The sequence below is a fragment of the Eleutherodactylus coqui genome, chromosome 5 (genome assembly GCF_035609145.1).
Source record: "Eleutherodactylus coqui strain aEleCoq1 chromosome 5, aEleCoq1.hap1, whole genome shotgun sequence".
Taxonomy (NCBI): domain Eukaryota; kingdom Metazoa; phylum Chordata; class Amphibia; order Anura; family Eleutherodactylidae; genus Eleutherodactylus; species Eleutherodactylus coqui.
Window position 1 is genome coordinate 35,886,734 of NC_089841.1, and position 20,248 is coordinate 35,906,981.

Sequence of the window (20,248 nt, forward strand, 5' to 3'; positions counted from 1 at the left end):
ATGGATTCTTTTATGGGAAGGTTGATTGTTGTCCCCAAGTATTGAATACCTTTAGGATCCCATTCGAAAGGAAACTCTTCTTTTATTATTTTTTGGAAGTTTGTGTGTAAATTGATTGGGAGAATTTTTGATTTTGTTGGGTTAACTTTATAGTATGCGATGGTGCGGAACATCTTTAGAAGGTTATATGCTTCCCTGAGGGAATCCAGTGGAGAGGACAGGAACAAAACAATATCGTCGGCAAACAGCCCTATTTTTTGTTCTCTGCCTGCCAGGGGTATTCCTCTTATCCTCTCATTTGTTCTGATTGCCTCAGCTAACGGTTCAATAGTTAGTATAAATAATGTAGGTGACAGGGGGCACCCCTGTCTGGTTCCATTAGTTATCATAAAGGAGTCTGATAATACTCCATTTGTCAGGACTCTTGCTGACGGATTTATGTATAGAGCTTGAATACCTGCCAATATGTTGCCTCTGAGTCCAAATTTTTCCAAAGCTGAAAAGGTGTAGCCCCAGTGCAGTCTGTCGAATGCCTTCTCCGCATCCAAAGTTAGGAGCAGAGAAGGCATCCGAGAGCCCTCCACCTCCCCCACTATGTCCACCAGTCGACGGGTAGCGTCCGACTCTTGCCTACCTTTAACAAAACCCGCCTGATCACTGTGTATGAGGTAAGGTGTGAATTCTAGTAGTCTCAGGGATATAATTTTTGCGTAAAACTTGGTGTCGTTATTTAAAAGTGAGATGGGTCTGTAATTAGCTGGGTTGGATGGGTCTTTCTCCGGTTTGGGGATGGTTACTATAGTGGCCTGTAACATTTCAGCTGGGAGGGAACCTGTTTGCATTGCTTTATTGTAAGTATTAACCATGTGGGGAACTAATATTTTTTTATAAGTTTTGTAGTATTCGCACGAATAGCCATCGGGGCCTGGGGCTTTATCTTTTTTAGATTTATCTATGACCTGAAAGACTTCCTGGGGTGTGATATTGGAATTTAATTTCCTAAGTTGTTCGTCGTTTAGTTTTGGGAGTTGTAGGTTTGCAAGAAATGTGTCTATAGAGCTTTTCGAGGGCGGCTGAGTATTCGAATTTTGATTAAGGTTATATAATTCTCCATAGAATTTTCTAAACTCCTCTGCAATGGCCTTCGGGTGGAGTATTTTGTTTTTTGAGTTGGGTTCAATCACGAAGGGTATTTTGGTTTTAATTCTTTTTTGTTTGACCCTATTAGCCATCCATTTTGTGTTCTTATTTATGTCGGTATAATAGGTGGTCTTCATGTTTTTTATATTTTTTTCGTGTTCGTCAATTAATAGATTCCGCACTTTGAGTCTGGCTTCTCTTATTTGGTTACCCATTGAAGGGGGGGGGGGGGGGGGAGTTGGGTTGGATTTGGCTCTCTAGTTTTTTTAGGTTCTCTGTGGCTCTCTTGAGGAGGATGTTTTTTTCTTTTTTATATATTGATCCTTGTTGGATCATAGCACCCCTTACGACAGCCTTATGCGCGTTCCAAAGCACATATCTGCACATTTCTGGGTTGTCGTTGAGTAGGAAGTATTCTTCCATCACTTCTTTAATTTTTTGCTGGAATCTTGGTAGCTTCATTAAAAATAAGTTGTTACGCCAGGAGTTTGAGGTGTTCACTAGGGGACCTATTTTTAGTTTTAGTGATATTGGAGCATGGTCTGACCATGTTGTTACTCCTATCTTGGAGTCTTTAGTTTTATTTAGGATATGGAAGTCGCCTATAAACATGTCTATTCTCGATGAAGAACTGTGTCTAAAGGAATAAAATGTAAATTCCCTAGAATTAACATTCATTGCTCTGAATACATCATATAAATCATTATTCTGTATCCAAGACATAAGGTTTGTACCTCTGTTCCTCCCCGGGTGGCTTGAGTCGAGAGAGTGATCAGATACTGCATTGAAGTCCCCGCATAACAACAAGGAGCCTTTTTGTAGCTTCCTAATCTTCCTCGTCACTCTGTTCAAGAATCTAATTTGATGTGTGTTTGGAGCATAGATGTTGGCCAGGGTGACGAGGAAACCATCTATTTCACAGATCAAAATTAGGTACCTTCCTTCTTGGTCTTTGACCTCCTCTAGTAGTTTGAAGTTCACCGAGTCTCTGACAGCTATCATGACTCCAGCTTTTTTCTTGGGAGCGTTGGCCAAATAACACCTGGAAAACAATGGGTGATCCATCTTTGGGTGATTGGATTCCTTCAGGTGTGTTTCCTGAAGACAAAAAATGTCTGCATGGGAAGCAATAGCTTCTTTCCATAGGCACGATCTCTTGAAAGGGGAGTTAAGTCCTCTGGCATTCAGAGATATTAATTTCAGTTCCATTTCAGTTTCTGGGTGTTTGTTGTGGTGACTTGTTGGACCTTGTAATGTACCTTGGAAGTACCCGGAGCTTCATCAGTCTCAAGGTGCGCCCGAGCAGATTCGGTGAATTGCACGGGGGTCATTTTCTGGTGGAAAAGTATGCGAGGGTTTTGCTGGTGGGTTTGATTGGGGGAAAAAATAACTCTGTAACTGTAGAGCAATGTAACAGTTGTTGCTGTTGTCATCTGTGGGTGACGTTAACAAAGTAAAAGGACCTTTCCTTCAATGGGTTCGAAAGCCCTAGGAAGGTCTTGTTTCGGGGGGGTTAAAAGTTCAGCCTGTGCCCAAGCGTAAACGTGCTTATTGGTGCCCAGGGTTTAATTGTGGTGTGAGCCTCTTTTCTGGGAATATCAACGATGCGTGGATTTGTTTTTGTTTGGTCTGTTGTTTTGTTGGTAAGACCAATCCTTAGTTATTTGAGGCGGGTGATGTTCTTTGGGTTCTGGGAGATCCCATCTTCGCAGGAGATGTATACCCTCTTCAAAGGTTAGAATTGTGGTGATCTTGCCGTCTTTGTTGATGTGTAATTTAGTGGGGAACCCCCATCTATAGGTTATATTGTTGTCTCTCAGGACTTTGGTGATTGTTGTGAATTTTTTCCGAGCAAGCATTGTAGCCTGGGAGAAGTCAGCGAAGATTTTTATATTGCTATACGGAGTCTGGAGTTCTCTTATGGTTCTTGTTGCTCTCATTAGGTTGTCTTTTGTTTCATAGAAATGCACTCTCGCTATTACATCCCTTGGAGCGTTATCAGGGACATTTTTTGGCTTCGGGAGCCTGTGAACTCTATCCAATATGCGTTCTTCCTTTTTTGAGTTAGGTAGGAGCGTTTTAATTAGTTCTTGTACGAACTCATTTAGTTCCTCTGGCTTCACTGCTTCTGAGATGCCTCTTAACTTTATATTGTTGCGGCGATTCCGATCTTCAAGATCGGCCATTTTGTTTTTTAGTAAGACCACTTCCTCTTCGAGTCTATAATGGGCGTCTATAAGCTCATTGTGTGAGGTGGTTATTTCGCCGGTTTTATTTTCTAAGTGGTCAATTCTTTCTTCTATTTCGTTGAAATTTCTATTTATTTTGGTATTTAAATTTGCAAGATCGCTCTTTATTGAGCTTTTCAGGGCAATCGCCATGTCCCTAATAAAGCATTGTGAGGCCATCTGGTCTGTACAATAAATATTAAATAGAGGGTCAGTGGCTTCCTCCTCTTCTTGTGCCTCTTCTATTATGTTGTCAGTAGGTTTGTGTAGAGGGTCCTTTCTAGGACGCCTTTTATCAGGGCTTTTACTAGGGGAGCTGATAGCTCTTTTTTCTTTATGCTGTGTGGATGTTTCAGGGGGGGGAGATGGCGCCTGCACTCCCCCCTCCCCTTCTCCCCCGCAGACTCTGAATGGCTCCGAGTCTCCTTCCCTTCCTGGGGTCTCCCTGCTAGTTTTTGCAGGTTTCTCTTTGTGAGAGGGGTTGCATGAGGGTGCTGTGTGCGGTGGAGTAGGTGTTATGACTTCTCCGCTTACCGCTAGCTCTTGCGGTCCCTCCGATCGTGCTGCATCCCCCTCTCCCGCGCTGCAGGGAATCGGCTCCGCCATCTTCTCCTCTTCTGAGCCGCGCGCCGGATAGAAGTCCGTGAGGCGCTTTGGACCCCCTTTCCCGGTCTTCCTGCGTGCTGTCATCTGCAGGTATTGAGTTCTCCTGTCTGTTTGTGCAATTAGGTGCCCTGGGCAGGCTTTTAATTGCTGTGAAGCTTGGTTTAAGAGCAGAGCCGTCTAACACACGTCTTCCATCGGCTCCGTCAGGCCAAGCCCCCCCCATGTTTTTTATTTTTAACGGCGTTCACCATGCAGCAGAAATGATCATGTTAAATTAATTCTGCAAGCCAGCATGATTATGTCAATACTAAATTTACATAGTTTTTTTCTTTTCTTCTACTTTTTCACACTTTTTTTATTTTCTGTATTTTTTGTTTACTGCTGCATTCAAAGATCCCTAACATTTTTATTTTTTTTTCCTCAACAGTGCTGTGAAATGGTTGTTTTTTTTTCTTTTTGCGGAATAAGTTGTACTTTGTAATGGTCAAAAGATGGCGCTGCAAAAGAAAGCCCCTTAAAGGCATATGCCTGCACATGAACAGCATATTTTATGCATGCCATCATGCACTGGCTTCCTGGTTTCTTCTTTTTTTTTTTTCACTTTCCTCCCACGTTTCCTATAAACATGCGTAAAAAACACCATACATACACGAAATCCTGAACGATGACCATTCAGTACTGAACGGCCGCTGTGTTAAGTGAATCGAGAGGAGTGGGAGAGAGCGAGAAGTGAAATCTCCAGCATGTCCCGCCCCCCTGCTGAGTGAGTCAGCGATACTCGCTCCCGTGCAGCAGCACAGGAGCAAGTATATGCGAGAACGAGTGTTGGGCATCGTTTGCCTGACATTTATCCAGTGTAAATGGGCCTTTAGATGGGGCGGGGGTAAGGGGAGGAGGAAATTACAGCTGCTCTATTACTCCTTAATAACGACATTAACATTTTTGCGAAAGTGTTGTTTGTGCCATATTAGTACAAGGAGATTATTCATGCTGATTAGTCTGGCTTTATGCCAAGAGTACAGATATGAAGCTCAGAAGACTTCTAATCAGTCTTGTGCTTGAACGTTTCAATTCCGGGAGGCGTACTCCTCTATTCTTTTGACAACGCTAAAGCTGACTGTGGATTGGAGGAATTTGTGGTATTTGTAATGACTCACTTTGGGTTTGGGTCAACTTTTAATATACTTTATTGAAATATTTGAGAAATTGAAAGTTCACAATTCACTAGCTGAAATCCCCACGCAGGGGCCATAAACAAGGCAATGTAATTCCAGAGAACATAAATAAAAAAAAAATCAAAGAAAGCTGGAAATCATTACTTTCTCTTAGATTTTTAGGAAAAAAATATTTAGGCCTCATGTCCACGGGGAAAATCAGGCTCGCTACGGATTCTCCATGGAGAATCGGCAGCGGGTCCCTCCTGCCCCGCTGACATGAGGCTAAAAAATAAGAATAAACTCAGCTGCTGCGGACGGTGCAGGTCTTCCCTTCTTCACGGCCGGATCTTCCTTCTTCGACCCAGCGGATGTGCTCGGCACGCCGGCTGCATGCCAGGCACATACGCCGGGCCAAAGAAAGAAGATCCGGCTGCGAAGAAGAAAGATCAGGCCGCGAAGAAGGGAAGACCCGTACTGTCCAGAACAGGTGAGTTTAATTCAGGCGCGGGTCTCCCGTGGATCCGGACGGCTTCCATAGGCTTCAATAGAAGCCTGCGGTAGCCGTCCCCGCGGGAGACCCGCACTAAAATAGAGCATGTCCGGATTTTTCCCTGCACGCAGGACCCGCGCCTCAGGGAAGAATGACATCCGCAGGTATTTAACTACCTGCGGGTGTCTAATGCATCCCTATGGGGCGCGGATCCGCGTGCAGGAAAAACGCTGCGGATTTTAATTCTTAATTTCCCCGTGGACATGAGGCCTAAGTGTGCTACACCTAATTTATGACAACATAATATCCATTTGTTCTCATTTGTTGATCGGTTTGTATTCATCTTACTGCTCCGTGATTTTGTATGTTTATCTTTTCTCTTTAATTATACAATGTGTTTTACTTCAAAATAACTTTTTTAGTGGAACACTTGTTAAACATTTCCACATTTTGAACATAAGAATGACCTCTTCTTTGTGAATTTTCGGATGTAAATCAAAATTTGATTTCAAAGCAAAGCATCTGCCATATTTTGAACATGAAAATGGCTTCTCCCCACATGTGTTCTTTGATGTTCCGTAAGATATGATTTCCATGAAAAGCATTTTCCACATACTGAACATGAAAAAGGCTTCTCCCCTGTGTGAATTCTATGATGTTTAACAAAACTTGCTTTCTGAGTAAAAGATTTGCCACAGTCTGAACATGAAAATGGCTTCACCCCTGTGTGAATTTTCTGATGTTTAACAAGATTTGCTTTCTGGGTAAAACATTTGCCACATTCTGGGCATGAAAATGGCTTCTCTCCTGTGTGAGTTTTTTGATGTAAAAAAAGTTTTGCTTTCTGGGTAAAACATTTGCCACATTCGGAACATGAAAATGGCTTCTCTCCTGTGTGAGCTCTTTGATGTTCAATAAGATGCGATTCCCAAGTAAAACATTTCCCACATTCTAAACATGAATATGGCTTCTTCCCTGTGTGAGTTCTCTGATGTATAGCAAGATGTGATTTCTGGGTAAAAGATTTCCCGCATTCCGAACATGAAAATGGCTTCACTTTTGTGTGAATTCTCAGATGTCTAAGAATATCTGATTTGTGGGTAAAACATTTCCCACATTCTGGACAGGAATAGGGCTTTTTCCCTGTGATGGCTCTTTGGTGCTCTTCCACTCTGTGACTTTTATTTTGCTGATCAGTCTGTGATGAATAAAATGATAGGACCTGTATAAGAGGATCAGATGATGGATCTTTGCTGTGAAGGGCTGGAGGGATAATGGTAGGTTCTTCATATGTATCTTGTGGGATATCACAATCATCTAATGTAAAATCTGCAGATATCAGATGTCCCTCTGAACTTCCAATACCATCATCTGCCAAGAAAAAGTATGATTTTTTAATAATATAAACCTTAAAAATGATACTGATATTTTAAAACATTTCTATATAAATATAATCATAGCAGGGAGGATCTCAATTTCCCTTTAAACCCAACAATAGACTGCTCAACCCCGAGAGACCGACTCCCTGTGGCCCAGGTCTTTTAACGGGACCCTCCATCTACTCCAACTAGTTGACATATGGTGGATCTTGCACACACAAGATAGGGATTATTCCTATTACTCACCCGCACATCAATCATACAGCCATATAGACGTTTTCTTTTTGAGCCATCATGCCCTGACACTACATCCAAAGGCATCTATTGGCAATATGATATGGTCTGACCATGCACCAATTTTTCTCTCACTTGGAGTCCCCGAGATCCCTTCGGGAACCTGGAATTGGAGGCTTAATGACAACCTCCTTAAACACTTGGTGTGCTGCGAAGACATCAAAACAAATGATATCTGGCTTCTTATTACACCACACATCAGACCCTACACCCCCTCCAACATAATGGGAAGCCCTAAAATGCGAGATAAGTGGGGGGGGGGGTCTTAATCAAACAAGGGATACATTTGAAAAGTGAAAACTCACATAAAATCATAACATTAATTGACAAAAATAAATAAAATAATAAATAAATACCCTGGTAGCCACACGCAAAAACAATAGATCCCAGTCTGCCCTGACCGAATTACTCAATGCCAGAGAAGAACTGAGACGGATACTAGATCAAAAATATCTACAGTCCTGTGACCTACTCCAAAAATATTGAACACTGTAATAAATGTATATGCCCATGGCACGCTTTCTGCACACAAATAGAGGCCACACTTACACATCCTCAATTAACGAGAAATCGGGGCAGAAAACGTATGATCCAACTAAAATAGCAAACACCATTCGGGACTACTATAAGGAGCTGTATCAAAATTAAAGGTCATTTTGACGATATGACACCAGAGGTCCTACATGCACGCTTCCAGTCTTATGTGCAGGAATACCCCAGCCATGCAAACACATGGGGTCTCTTGGAGAGAGACATATCTAAGGAAGAGATAGAGGAAGTCATTGAAGGGGCCCCAGGAGGTAAATCCCTCGGCCCTGACGGATTTACGACCCGATTAAAAAACAATTCAGGCAGCTGCTTTTCCCTTTCATGACGTCGGTCTTTAATCAAGTGTCCCTAGCTTCTCAATTCCCATGTCACGCACTTATGGCCCATATCACAATGATCCCCAAGTGGGGGAAAGATACTATGGTATATGGAAACTACCGCCCCATCTCGCTAATTAATGTTGACATCAAATGATTTTCCAAAATCCTAGCAAACAGGTTGGGCCCTTTTGTGCCATCAATTATACATAATGACCAAGTGGGATTTGTCCTGGACAAGGAGGCCAAGAATAATACCAATAAAAGCCTTCTTCTCATTTCAAGAGCTTCAATCCTAAAGCTACCGCTATGCTTACTCTCCATTGATGCTGAAAAGGCATTTGACATACATTGGTGGTTCCTACGCTCCGCTCTGGAGCAAATTGGCTTAGGTCCCAGGTTCCTGGGTAAAGTGATGGTCCTTTACTCTGATCCTACAGCGCAGGTAAGAGCCAATGGCCTCTTATCTGAACCATTCTCCATTAAAAATGGAACTAGGCAGGGCTGCCCACTTTCCCCGATGTTACATGCAATCGTAATGGAACACTTGGCCATAGCTCTTCGGAATAATACAAACATATGTAGTATTACTATTGGGCATGAGCAATATAAAACAGCCTTCTACGCTGACGACCTCCTCATGAACCTCTCCCCGGTCATCTTGAGAGAGTTTGCACACGTTGGCCAGCTTAGCAATTTTAAGGTTAACATGCACAAGACCGAGGCATTACCCATATCTCTTCCAGCAGAGGAAGTCGAACAGTTAGCCAGTCACTTTCCCTTTAGGTGGAGAACCTCCTCCCTGAAGTACTTTGGTGTCCACATCTCTGCTGATCCATCACAGCTGTTCCAATTAAATTATGCCCCAGTGTTAGAGAAATCCACTCAAGAGCTGAACACCTACTCCAGGAAACACTTATCCTGGTTTGAGCAAATCAAAGTTCTTAAAATGGACATAATTCCCCTAATCCTCTAATATTTCAGACACATCCTATTAAAATCCTGGCTCACTTTTTCAAGCAAACCCAAGCAGCTTTCCGCAGATTTGTGTGTGGGGGTAGAGAAAGTAGGCTGAGCCATCGTACTCTCTATTGCCATGAAACACGTGGAGGGGTGAGAGCCCCAGACCCTAGGCTATACTATTTGGCAGCTATACTTAAAAGACTTCTCGAATGGTTCTTCTGTTCCAGTACCAAACAGTGGGTAGGGGTACAGGCAACCATGATCGGAACTAATTTACAGGATCTGCCTTGTTTGTCTCCTGAAGACAGACAGTCCTCTATGTTGTCTTTCCCACTAGCTGTGAAGTGCCTAGATGTGTGGGATGTGTTGGTGGCCAAAAAGAGTCTCCCAATATGTAGTGGAGCTTCGGCTCCCTTATTTCACAACCCGGCATTTCCACATGGACTCCATGGAAGACATCAGATAACATAAGACTGGCAGAGGTGGCCCCCAGCGGGGTGCTACCCTCACTGCCCACACTTCAGCCATCCAGACAAGATGCTCTCCTGGTTCGAACACAGACAATTATCAGTCTTTCTCACTTTCCAAACAAAACCCTTTCAGCTGGGAGATGTTCCTATGGTATTTGAAAACATGTTCTTGTAGGATTCCCTTCCCCCCATGACCTTTCTAAGATGTATAGTATACTACTGAGTATCATCACTCCAGACGCCCCCTCATTTGTCCTCGGTTGCCAGAGAGAATTTGCCGTTTCGGTACCGGACCCTGATTGGGATAGGGCATATCTGTTCTTACACAAGCTACCGGTGGCATGTGCAGCCCAAGAAAAGAACTATAAGATCCTTTCCAAGTGGTATAGGTGCCCAGTTCTAACCCACTGTCATACTACTAACGACCACTTGTCTGTGAGTATGTGTGTGCATGATTCTTATGCTCCACCCCTGGTAACATCATCGCTCCACACTCTGGTGATGCCATCGAAGGTCCTACAACATATATAAAACACAGAATCTGACTGACAGAAGAACAACACAGTTGGGGCTCTTGAAAAGGGGAGGACAAAAATAAAAAAATGAGAATACAACTAAGCTGTTATTATCTCAGACACAACTCAGCACTCCTGACAAAACACACTGACCTACCTCCACCACAGAGATCCGGTGAGCTAAAGGACCTGTGGTAATGTCACTGCTGTGGGAGGAGCCAAGCTGTGTGTGTGAAAATCAAGCTGCTGTGTGTGATGTGTGGGGACCATAAGTCATGTACCATGTAGCAGATGGTGACATCCCACAGCGGCCCCAGTAGTAATGGTGACATCCCACAGCGGCCCCAGTAGTAATGGTGACATCCCACAGCGGCCCCAGTAGTAATGGTGACATCCCACAGCAGCCCCTGTCAGTGATTAAAAAGGGCCTCTTACGCCACTTAGGCACTGGTGGAGTACACGTCACGCCATGATACTTGAATTGTGTCACCTGAAATACATGGAGGAATTAAAGGGGTTGTCCCGCGAAAGCAAGTGGGGTTAAACACTTCTGTATGGCCATATTAATGCACTCTGTAATATACATCGTGCATTAAATATGAGCCATACAGAAGTTATACACTTACTCACTCTGTTGCTGGCGTCCCCGTCTCCATGGAGCCGTCTAATTTCGGTGTCTTCTTGCTTCTTTAGACGCACTTGCGCTGTCCGGTCTTCTGCTGTGTGCTCGCGCCGGAGAGCTGGTCTGCGCGTCGTCATCGTAGCTCCGCCCCGTCACGTGGTGCCGATCAACCAATTAGGTGGCTGTAATCGGCAGTGGAATGCAAAACATCCACGGTGCACCATGGGAGAAGACCCGCGGTGCACCATGGGAGAAAACCCGCGGTGCATCCTTGGGAAAGGACCGGCGGCCATCTTTAAAGAAGAACTTTTATAAGTTCATGAAACGCTGGGATGGTGAGTATAAACCATCTTTAAAAACGCTTTAAACGTGTAAATTGTAATGTTTGCTTTAGAAGGGGGACTGGGCAAAACAAAATTTTTCACTTTTGCCTCGGGACAACCCCTTTAATGTCAGAAGAGTGCGGGGACTGCATGGGAAAGTGGCCCAGGAACTTCTAGGGTAGTTAGCTCAAGGCAGTCTCAAATATTGAGTTAAATGAGCGCCACCAGACAAAGTCCATTGTATCCCCTCACCTCCTCTTTACTACCCCTTTCCCAGGAATCTCTCACCTCCATCTCCCCTTCTCTTTCGATGGTGCTCGTTACTCGAACGAGCATCAAATCACGTTCGACCCCGCCCCAGCTTTTGGCTCCTCCCCGCTGTGACGTGCCTGTTTTGGCCCGTCCCTGCAACGACGCAACGCGTGTCATACGAAAATTTTTGAGAGAGCACCCGGCACCCGACGTTCCACATACAAAAATGCTCGAGTCTCCTATTGTAGTCAATGGGGTTCGTTACTCAAGTAGAGCTCTCGAATTTTACGAAAAGCTTGACTCGAATAACGCGGACCCGAGCATTTGGGTGCTCGCTCATCTCTAGTAATGACCTGTACAATTAATTGAGCACACTATTTATCTTGCAAGGTAAAAAAAAAACGAAAAAATAAGACTAACATTACACTGGCGAGCGCGATATGGTAAATCCCGCCCCCATATCACGCTCCCCACCATGTCAATTCCCCGAGTATGGGAGGCATTTTCATGTTATACCAGCCTCACATCACTTCGGGGAAGAAGCAATCCTACCATGGCTGTCGGCCACAGCAGGAGAATCATGGAGTTTCGGCCATTGCTTTCAATGGAAGACCTCGCAATGCTGTCCCCGGCCCCATTGAAACCAATGGGGCTGAGATGCGAGATCATGCAGCAAGATACAATACGTTGCGATTTGCTTCCTGCATAGTGTCACATCATCGCTCATTTGTATGACCCCACTGAAAAGAATGGGGTTCTTATTCGTGCGAGATTAGTGCGTCTCGCGGGATTTTGATGCCCATGTGTAAGCAGCCTAAAAGTGTACAAAAAAGCATTTTGTACCCCTAAAGTGGTACCAATAAAAACTACAGCTCATCACGCAAAAAACAAGCCGCCCCAAAGCTCTGTCCATGGAAAAATCAAAAGATAGGCCATTCTCACACGTACGTTTTTTTCAGCATTTAACCCCTTGAGTGGCACGCCCGGAAATTTTCCGGGACGAGCTCCACTGCCGATAGTGACATAGCCCGGAAGATTTCCGGGCTATGTATCACTATGGGAGCTACAGAGCACAATGCCACAAGCTGTGACATTGTGCTCTGCCTGCACAGACCCACAGAGAACAAAGCAAGGACTTTGAAAAACCAGCAGAAGATATTGCCGATATGCCGGTAATCTCCTGCTTTCTTTACAGGTTGCCATAGAGACCATCGGCTTGTCAGAAGCAAGCCGATGGTCTCTGTGGCAGGGAGAGCTGGTTGTTAGCTGTCAGAGGACAGCTAGGTACCAGCTCTTACAGCAGAGATCAGAGAAAACCTCCGATCTCTGCTGTGTTAACCCTTTACATGCGGCAGTCTATGTGACTGCAGCATGTAAAGGGCTGTCACTGCAGCATGTAAAGGGCTGTCACCATCGGACCCCCGGAATGTGATCAGGGGTCCTGATGGGTCCTTGTGGAAGTCCCCTAAAGGGACAAAAAAAAAAAAAAAGTAAAAAAATTATTTAAAAGAAATAATAAAAACACTTGTCTCTCTTTACTTTGTAAAAAATCTAAAATACAATCACACATGTGGTATCCATGCGTCGTAATGACCCAGAGAAGGAAGTTAATACATTATTTAACCCCTTAATGACATGGCCCCTTTTTTTTTCTTTTTTCCCCATTTCTTTTTTTCCTCCCCCCTGTTTAAAAAATCACAACTTGTCCCGCAAAAAACAAGCCCTCATATGACCATGTCAATGGAAAAATGAAAGAGTTATGGCTCTTGAGACGCAACTGCAAAATTAGTTGAAATTCAATGATTAGACCATTTTAAAAAAACCTGCCCTGGTGGGCACGACAGGGTGGTAGGAAACCCGCCACTCAAGGGGTTAACGCTGTGTTTTAAGTTCAGCGCTACACGCTGTCAAACGTTACCATTGATTTCAATTGGACTTCTCAGACGTGCGCTAAAACGTGTTTTGAACGCTACATTTTTCAAGCGCCGTCTGTTTTATTCTCATGTGTTTTAAAACGCGATGCTTTGTCCGCTGAAACGAATGGGATGCATTTTGAGCGCTGCTGAAAACCCGGTAGAATGAGGTCCCCGTGTTTAACAGTTTTTTTCAGCCCTGGCATTATCAGCTTGCTTGGCTTCATTTATAACTGCGCTGAAGACGCAGCGAAATGCATATCAACGTAGCTGAAAACACGGTAAATGCTGCATTAAACAACACCGCGTTTTTACAAGCACATGTGTGACAGTGGCCTTATGGGACCTTGAATAGAGCAATACAAGAAAAAAAATAGTATATATAAAAAACGGTGCAAAAGATAAAAAAATAAATAAATACATTTTGGTATCGTAATCAGAACAGCCTGCAAAAAAGTTCCTGTCATTTATGCTGCATGATTAATGTAAAATTCATTTAGGCCTCATGTCCACGGGGAAAATCAGGCCCGCTACGGATTCTACATGGAGAATCTGCAGCAGGTCCCTCCTGCCCCGCGGACATGAGCGCTGAAAATAGGAATTTAAAAGAATGTACCCATCCGGAGCGGTTCGGGAAAGTCTTCTCTTCCTCACGGCCGGATCTTCTTTTTCGGCCGGCGGATGAACTCGGCACGTCGCCGGCGTGCCGCGCGCATGCGCCGGGCACATCCGCCGAGCCGAAGCAAGAAAGATCCGGCCGTGAGAAAGAGAAGACCTTCCCGGCCCGCTCCGGATGAGTAAATTCTTTTAAATTCCTATTTTAGGTCTCCCGCGGATCCGGACGGCTTCCATAGGCTTCAATAGAAGCCCGCAGGAGCCGTCCCCGTGGGAGACCCGCACGAAAATGGAGCATGGTCCAGATTTTTTCATGCTCCATTTTTTTAAAAATCCCTTTTATTGACCATCCGCGGGTATTTATCTACCCCGCGGGTGGTCAATGCATCCCTATGGGGTGCGGATCCGCGCACGGGAGAAGAGTTAAAATCCGCTGCGGATTTTAATTCTTCTTTTGCCCGTGGACATGAGGCCTTAGAGTAGCCGTTCGAAGAAAATCCCACTTCCCCCCCCTTTTTTTAAAAAACGCAATTTTTTTCGGTATACTCAAACCCCCATGCTAAAATTAAGATTAATGACTCCTTCTCCCCTTCCTTCTCCATTACAAACGGAACCCGGCAGGGGCGCCCCCTGCCCCCTACCCTTTTGTAACCTCTCTTTAGAAATTCTTCTACAATTAGTGAGGGGATTGAAGGAATCCGAATCGACCACCATACATTTAAAGCTGTAGCATTTGCTGCTGATATTGTATTCGTATTGACTCGCCCAGAGCAGGGCCTGCCAAATCTCAATAAGATCCTACAAACCTATGCCTCCTTTTCTAACTTTAAAGTCAACGAGTCAAAGTCCACGGTCCTTAATATTACACTTTCCCCAAATACAGTGATACCTTGGGTTAAGAGTGCCTCAGCTTACAAGCTTTTTGATTAAGAGCAGGCTCTCTCACAAATTTTTGCTTTGACTTAAGAGCAAAAAACTTGGGTTGCGAGCCTTGCTTTCAATGGGGCCGCTGCTACTGCCAGTGGCCCCATTGAAAGCAATGGCCTGCCGACAACCCCTGCAGTGATTTTCGGGGAAGGGCTTTAAATATAAGCCATTCCCTGAAAATCATCCCTAGCTGTAGTAAAAAATATATACTCACCTGTCTGCTGCTGCCGGGGCTCAGGCGTGTCTAGCTGCTGCTTCAGAGCAGTGCAGGGAGAACAAGCGGCGGCTAGACGTGCCTGGGCCCCGGCAGCGGCACACAGGTGAGTATATTTTTTTTTACTGCAGCTAGGGATGATTTCAGGGAAGGGCTTATATTTTAAGCCCTTCTCCGAAAATCACTACAGGGATGCCGGCGTACTATTGCTTTCAATGGGGCAACGCCATCCCCATTGAAATCAGTGGCAGAGCTTCACGATCCGGAATAGATTAATGACTTTTCCATTCATTTCAATGGGGAAACTGGTTTTGAGATAAGAGTGTTTTGGGTTAAGAGCTCCGTCACGGAACGAATTAAACTCTTAACCCGAGGCACCATTGTATAGCAAAAAAACTGCAACTATCCTCCAAGTGTACTTGGGCTGAAACCTACATTGAATACTTGGGGATCAAGATCACCAAAGACTTGGGGAACCTATATGATAAGAACTTTTCACCTCTCCTTAAAGAAATATCATCATCATTATTAAAAACATACGATTTGCCAGTACTTCTGGTTTTGACACTTACCAGACATGTTCCACTACTATCAATAGATGGATGGAATTGACTAAGCCCTCTAAAAACTGAGTGGCAAGTCTTCTAGCTCTTGCTTCTTATGGAACGTCTATCCTTTGACCCCTTGCTGAGTGGAGCGTGCGAGATCTGGGACTCTCTCCGAGGAGAATCAGGCCCTCTCCCATCCCCAACTACCCCTCTAAGCTTAATACTAAACTATCTGGGCTTAGATCTAGCCGTACATACAAAGCAAATTTGGTCTTTTTTGAGCGATCTATTAACCCTTTCCAATCCACTGTCTGACATCTAAAGACATTCTGATTGCAGGCTGTACAGCTCTGATGTCGGAAGACGTCCGGCAGGGTATTCTTACTGTAGATTACTGGCTGTCATGTTGTCGGGGGGGGGGCCTCTACAGCATGTCGCATACTGCAGTACCAGCTCTAGCCAGCAGATGGCGCCATTGTATAATGGCAGAAAGAGAGACCCCCCCCCCCCAGGAAACCCACAATCCAAAATTGGACTGCAAAGGCTTAATTGCAGATCTTTGGTCGCATCGATCGCTCCAGAGCAGACAGCTCTTGGAAAAATTACTTTCTCTCACAACTTCCCCCTTGCATAACCCTTTATAAGCAATTCACCTATCTATTCACTCTAAATGCACTAGGATTAGAGCTGAGCGAGTATACTCGCTAAGGCACATTACTCGAGCGAGTAGAGCCTTAGCTGAGTATCTCCCCAGTCGTCTCTAAAGATTCGGCTGCCGGCGGGGAGCGGCAGGGGAGAGCGGGGAGGAACGGAGGGGAGAGCTCTCTCTCTCCCTCTCTCTCCCCCGCTCCCCCTGCAACTCACCTGTCACCTGCGCCGGCCCCCGAATCTTTAGAGATGAGCGGGGAGACACTCGGCTAAGGCCGGCAGCACACGGCTGTGACGGGCTCCACGGCGGAATATTCCGCGGCGAAGCCCGTCACGGCGCCCCCCAGAGACCCCATACTTACCAGCGGATCCGGCGTTCTGGGTCCCGCATGACGCTTCCCCGCCCACCGCCACCGTGTCATATGACACGGCGGCCGCGTCACATGTCATGCCCACTGCACCATATGACGCGGCCGGCTGTGTCATGTGACGCGCCGGCCGCGTCATGTGACGCAAGGGCCGCAGGCGGGGAAGCGTTTTCACGCTATCTTCCGCTGTGCTACAGCAGACGATAGCGTGAACGGACGGCTTCCATTGACTGCAATGGAAGCCGTCTGCGCGTACACCCGCGGCAAATAGAGCATGCCGTGGGTGAGGTCGGGTGATTTCACGGTGCGGAATTCCGCGGTGGAATTCCGCACTGTGTGCGCTGAGCTATTAGGTTCAATAGAACCTAATAGCTGCGGGCAACGCAGCGGATTTTCGCCGCGAATTACACGGCGGAAATCCGTTCGTGGGAAGGAGGCCTTAGGCACTACTCGCTCGAGTAAGGTGCCTTAGCGAGTATACTCGATCATCTCTACTAACTAGATTGCTCTCATATTCATCTTATGTCAGAGGTTGGCGGCTTATTGTTTCGCCAGGGGCCTCAACCATATTACTAAATTCTCTTTTTTGTCTCTTAACTAGTAATATTATCGCAAGCTCATCACTTAACTCTCATTTCCCTCCCTTCCCCCTTCTCCCCCACCCGATACTTTATCCTCATCTCTCCCATTGTACCATAGCTTAAAAGTTGAAAACTGAATTTTATTTTTATCATTGTGGTGTAATTGTCAAATAATATGTAAAATGTACGTGAGTGTAAGCTTACCATTGTACTGCTTTCACTACTGATTTTAATTCAAAAAAGAATTCGCAAAAAAAAAATTAATTTAGTGGTTACTACTCACCTGGAAAATTATCTGTGGGGATCTCCTCAAACTCCTCTTTGACCGTCACAATTTCTACTGTATCATCTAGATCGGTAAAATCTTTATACTGATACCAAAGCTGTGAGACAAATATTTTAAATCAGCAGACAGTTGGAGAAGATCATCAATCATAACAATGACCAAAAATAACCTGACAGGAGTAGTTATCTGAGCCACATAGCTGCAGGTCTAGAAGCTGGACATATATATTAGATGGTGGCTCAATGACCCCTCAGGAACCTCATACACATGTATATCCGACATGGCTAGACACGCTGCATGTTGTCTCAGCGGAGGAGATCAGCGTCTACCAGACACATCCGCTGTTTGTCTCGGGGGACATAAAGGAGCAGATAGATATAAATCCAACCTGTTGGCTCCTTATTCCCACCAGCAGTCTCCACCGCCAGAAAACTGGGAGAAGATCCAGACAACATGTAATGTCTCTGGTCAGCGGTAATCCTGCCATCTCCACCGGACTCATCACACAAGTAGAAGACATCTAATAAGACTGAAGACAAGAGCTTCACAGCCTTCTACAGATCAGAGGGACATCTCCATCTACCTGATGGTCCTGTGGAAGAAGAGGACGGGGACATCTCTCTGGTGGGCTTCTCTTACTGGATGGAACTGGAGGAAACACAGACAGACACTGAAGTCATTCTTTACATACAGATAATAAAGTCCCCGTGTATTTAGTCCTGTCTATTACCTGGTGATGGGAGCGGCTGGCGGGTCTCCATCATGGCCTCCTTGTACAGATCCCTGTGTCCTTCTAAATACTCCCACTCCTCCATGGAGAAATAGACAGCGACATCCTGACACCTTATAGGAACCTGACAACACAATATACAGTCATTACCCAGAAGCCTCCAGTGCTGTTACTGTATAATGTCCCAACATTCCCTGCAGCATCACCTCTCCAGTCAGAAGCTCAATCATCTTGTTGGTGAGTTCTAGAATCTTCAGTACATTTATGTCCTCATGTATCAGGTGGTGAGGTTGGGGCCCCGTGATTGGGCTCAGGGGTCTCCCCCATCCATCACACACAGGGGTCCGACTGCCATCACTAGAGGTCTTCTTCACTACTGTGTAATCCTGTATATGGGGGGACAGTAATAAATATTACTACAGACATTTCCAGAGTCCATCACCTCTCCAGTGACATCATCAGTAATTACCATAGATAAGAATGATGTAATGTGACATCATCAGAATCTCTCACCTCTCCAGTAAGCTGGAAGATTATCTCTAGAGTGAGATTTAATACACTTTCCGCCATTTGGTTTCTGTTCTTCTCCATCCTTGGTGGGTTAATTAGTAAAATTCTCTTATATAGAAGATATCTGCAGAAGATCCTGTATTGTAGGACCTGGATGAAACAAAAAAATTACAAAATAGAGAAAATAAAAAGACACAGAACTCCAACATAGAAATAAGAACTCCACAAAGACAAGAATTCGCTGGAGAAGTCAGGGAGGTCTGGAGTAGATGGAAAACAAAAGAGAAGAGTCCAGAAAGAGTCACCCGATGTCCTGGTGCGTTCTGTCTCTAATCTCCTCTACTACACCTCTCAGCATGTCCTTATCTTTGTTAGTTCACACTGGGAGTTGTAGTGTTATCTGGTTAAACCGTCTATAACGCCCGATGGGTTGTCAATAATGTAATAAGTATACTAAAACATTACGGGCAGCCCAAGTGCAGAAAGTGACGTCACCATCTTCAGTTCTCGTACCTTGTCACCCTGTTCAGGTTGACCGCACTCACAGAGCGCTCCCCACTTAATGTCTACATTAGAGATCCCAGTTCTGCTCCAACTAGATTTACTGGACACAAAAATCCAATTCTACCATTAAAAGAAGTGACGTTTTAGCAAGAGTTTTCTGGGCTGGTCCTGAAGGGGTTAATAAGCCCAATCACACCGACCTGACATAAGGGGGACACACAGACCTCCAACTGCAGTGCCCGACAGCAGCTTACAGGACCTGTGATGATGTCACCGGCATGTGATCACATGTGTGGGAGGAGTCAGGGGTCACATGATCAGTCAGTGATTAGTGGATGCAAGACCCTGTTGTGCTGGTTGTGATCCCTGCTGGATGAACTGAGGTGATCAGGATCCAAAAGATGGAGTAGAGCTGTGTGTGATGTGTGGGGATCATGATGGATGGAGTAGAGCTGTGTGTGTGATGTGTGGGGATCAGGATGGATGGAGTAGAGCTGTGTGTGATGTGTGGGGATCAGGATGGATGGAGTAGAGCTGTGTGTGATGTGTGGGGATCATGATGGATGGAGTAGAGCTGTGTGTGTGATGTGTGGGGATCAGGATGGATGGAGTAGAGCTGTGTGTGTGATGTGTGGGGATCAGGATGGATGGAGTAGAGCTGTGTGTGTGATGTGTGGGGATCAGGATGGATGGAATAGAGCTGTGTGTGTGAGATGTGTGGGGATCAGGATGGATGGAATAGAGCTGTGTGTGTGAGATGTGTGGGGATCAGGATGGATGGAGTAGAGCTGTGTGTGTGATGTGTGGGGATCAGGATGGATGGAGTAGAGCTGTGTGTGTGATGTGTGGGGATCATGATGGGTGGAGCAGAGCTGTGTGTGTGATGTGTGGGGGATCAGGATCGATGGAGTAGAGCTGTGTGTGTGATGTGTGGGGGTCAGGATGGATGGAGTAGAGCTGTGTGTGTGATGTGTGGGGGATCAGGATGGATGGAGTAGAGCTGTGTGTGCTGTGGGGGGGATCAGGATGGATGGAGTAGAGCTGTGTGTGATGTGGGAGGGATCAGGATGGATGGAGTAGAGCTGTGTGTTATGTGTGG

The 20,248-nt window shown here is 45.3% G+C and overlaps 1 protein-coding gene and 1 pseudogene across 1 annotated transcript in view; both read right to left on the bottom strand.

Moving 5' to 3' along the window:
- The window catches only part of LOC136629088 (zinc finger protein 585A-like), a 343,652-nt gene extending 324,261 nt beyond the window's left edge, over positions 1–19,391 (bottom strand). Inside the window, exons 1-4 of the mRNA XM_066605206.1 lie at positions 19,350–19,391; positions 18,649–18,795; positions 18,342–18,521; positions 18,136–18,259 (exon numbers count right to left, since the gene is read on the bottom strand). Coding sequence (XP_066461303.1) covers positions 18,136–18,259; positions 18,342–18,521; positions 18,649–18,726 — 382 coding nt within the window. The 5' untranslated portion in view covers positions 18,727–18,795; positions 19,350–19,391. The remainder of the gene's footprint in view (positions 1–18,135; positions 18,260–18,341; positions 18,522–18,648; positions 18,796–19,349) is intronic.
- On the bottom strand, positions 5,144–18,075 carry LOC136627180 (zinc finger protein OZF-like; annotated as a pseudogene).
- Positions 19,392–20,248: the final 857 nt, after the last annotated feature.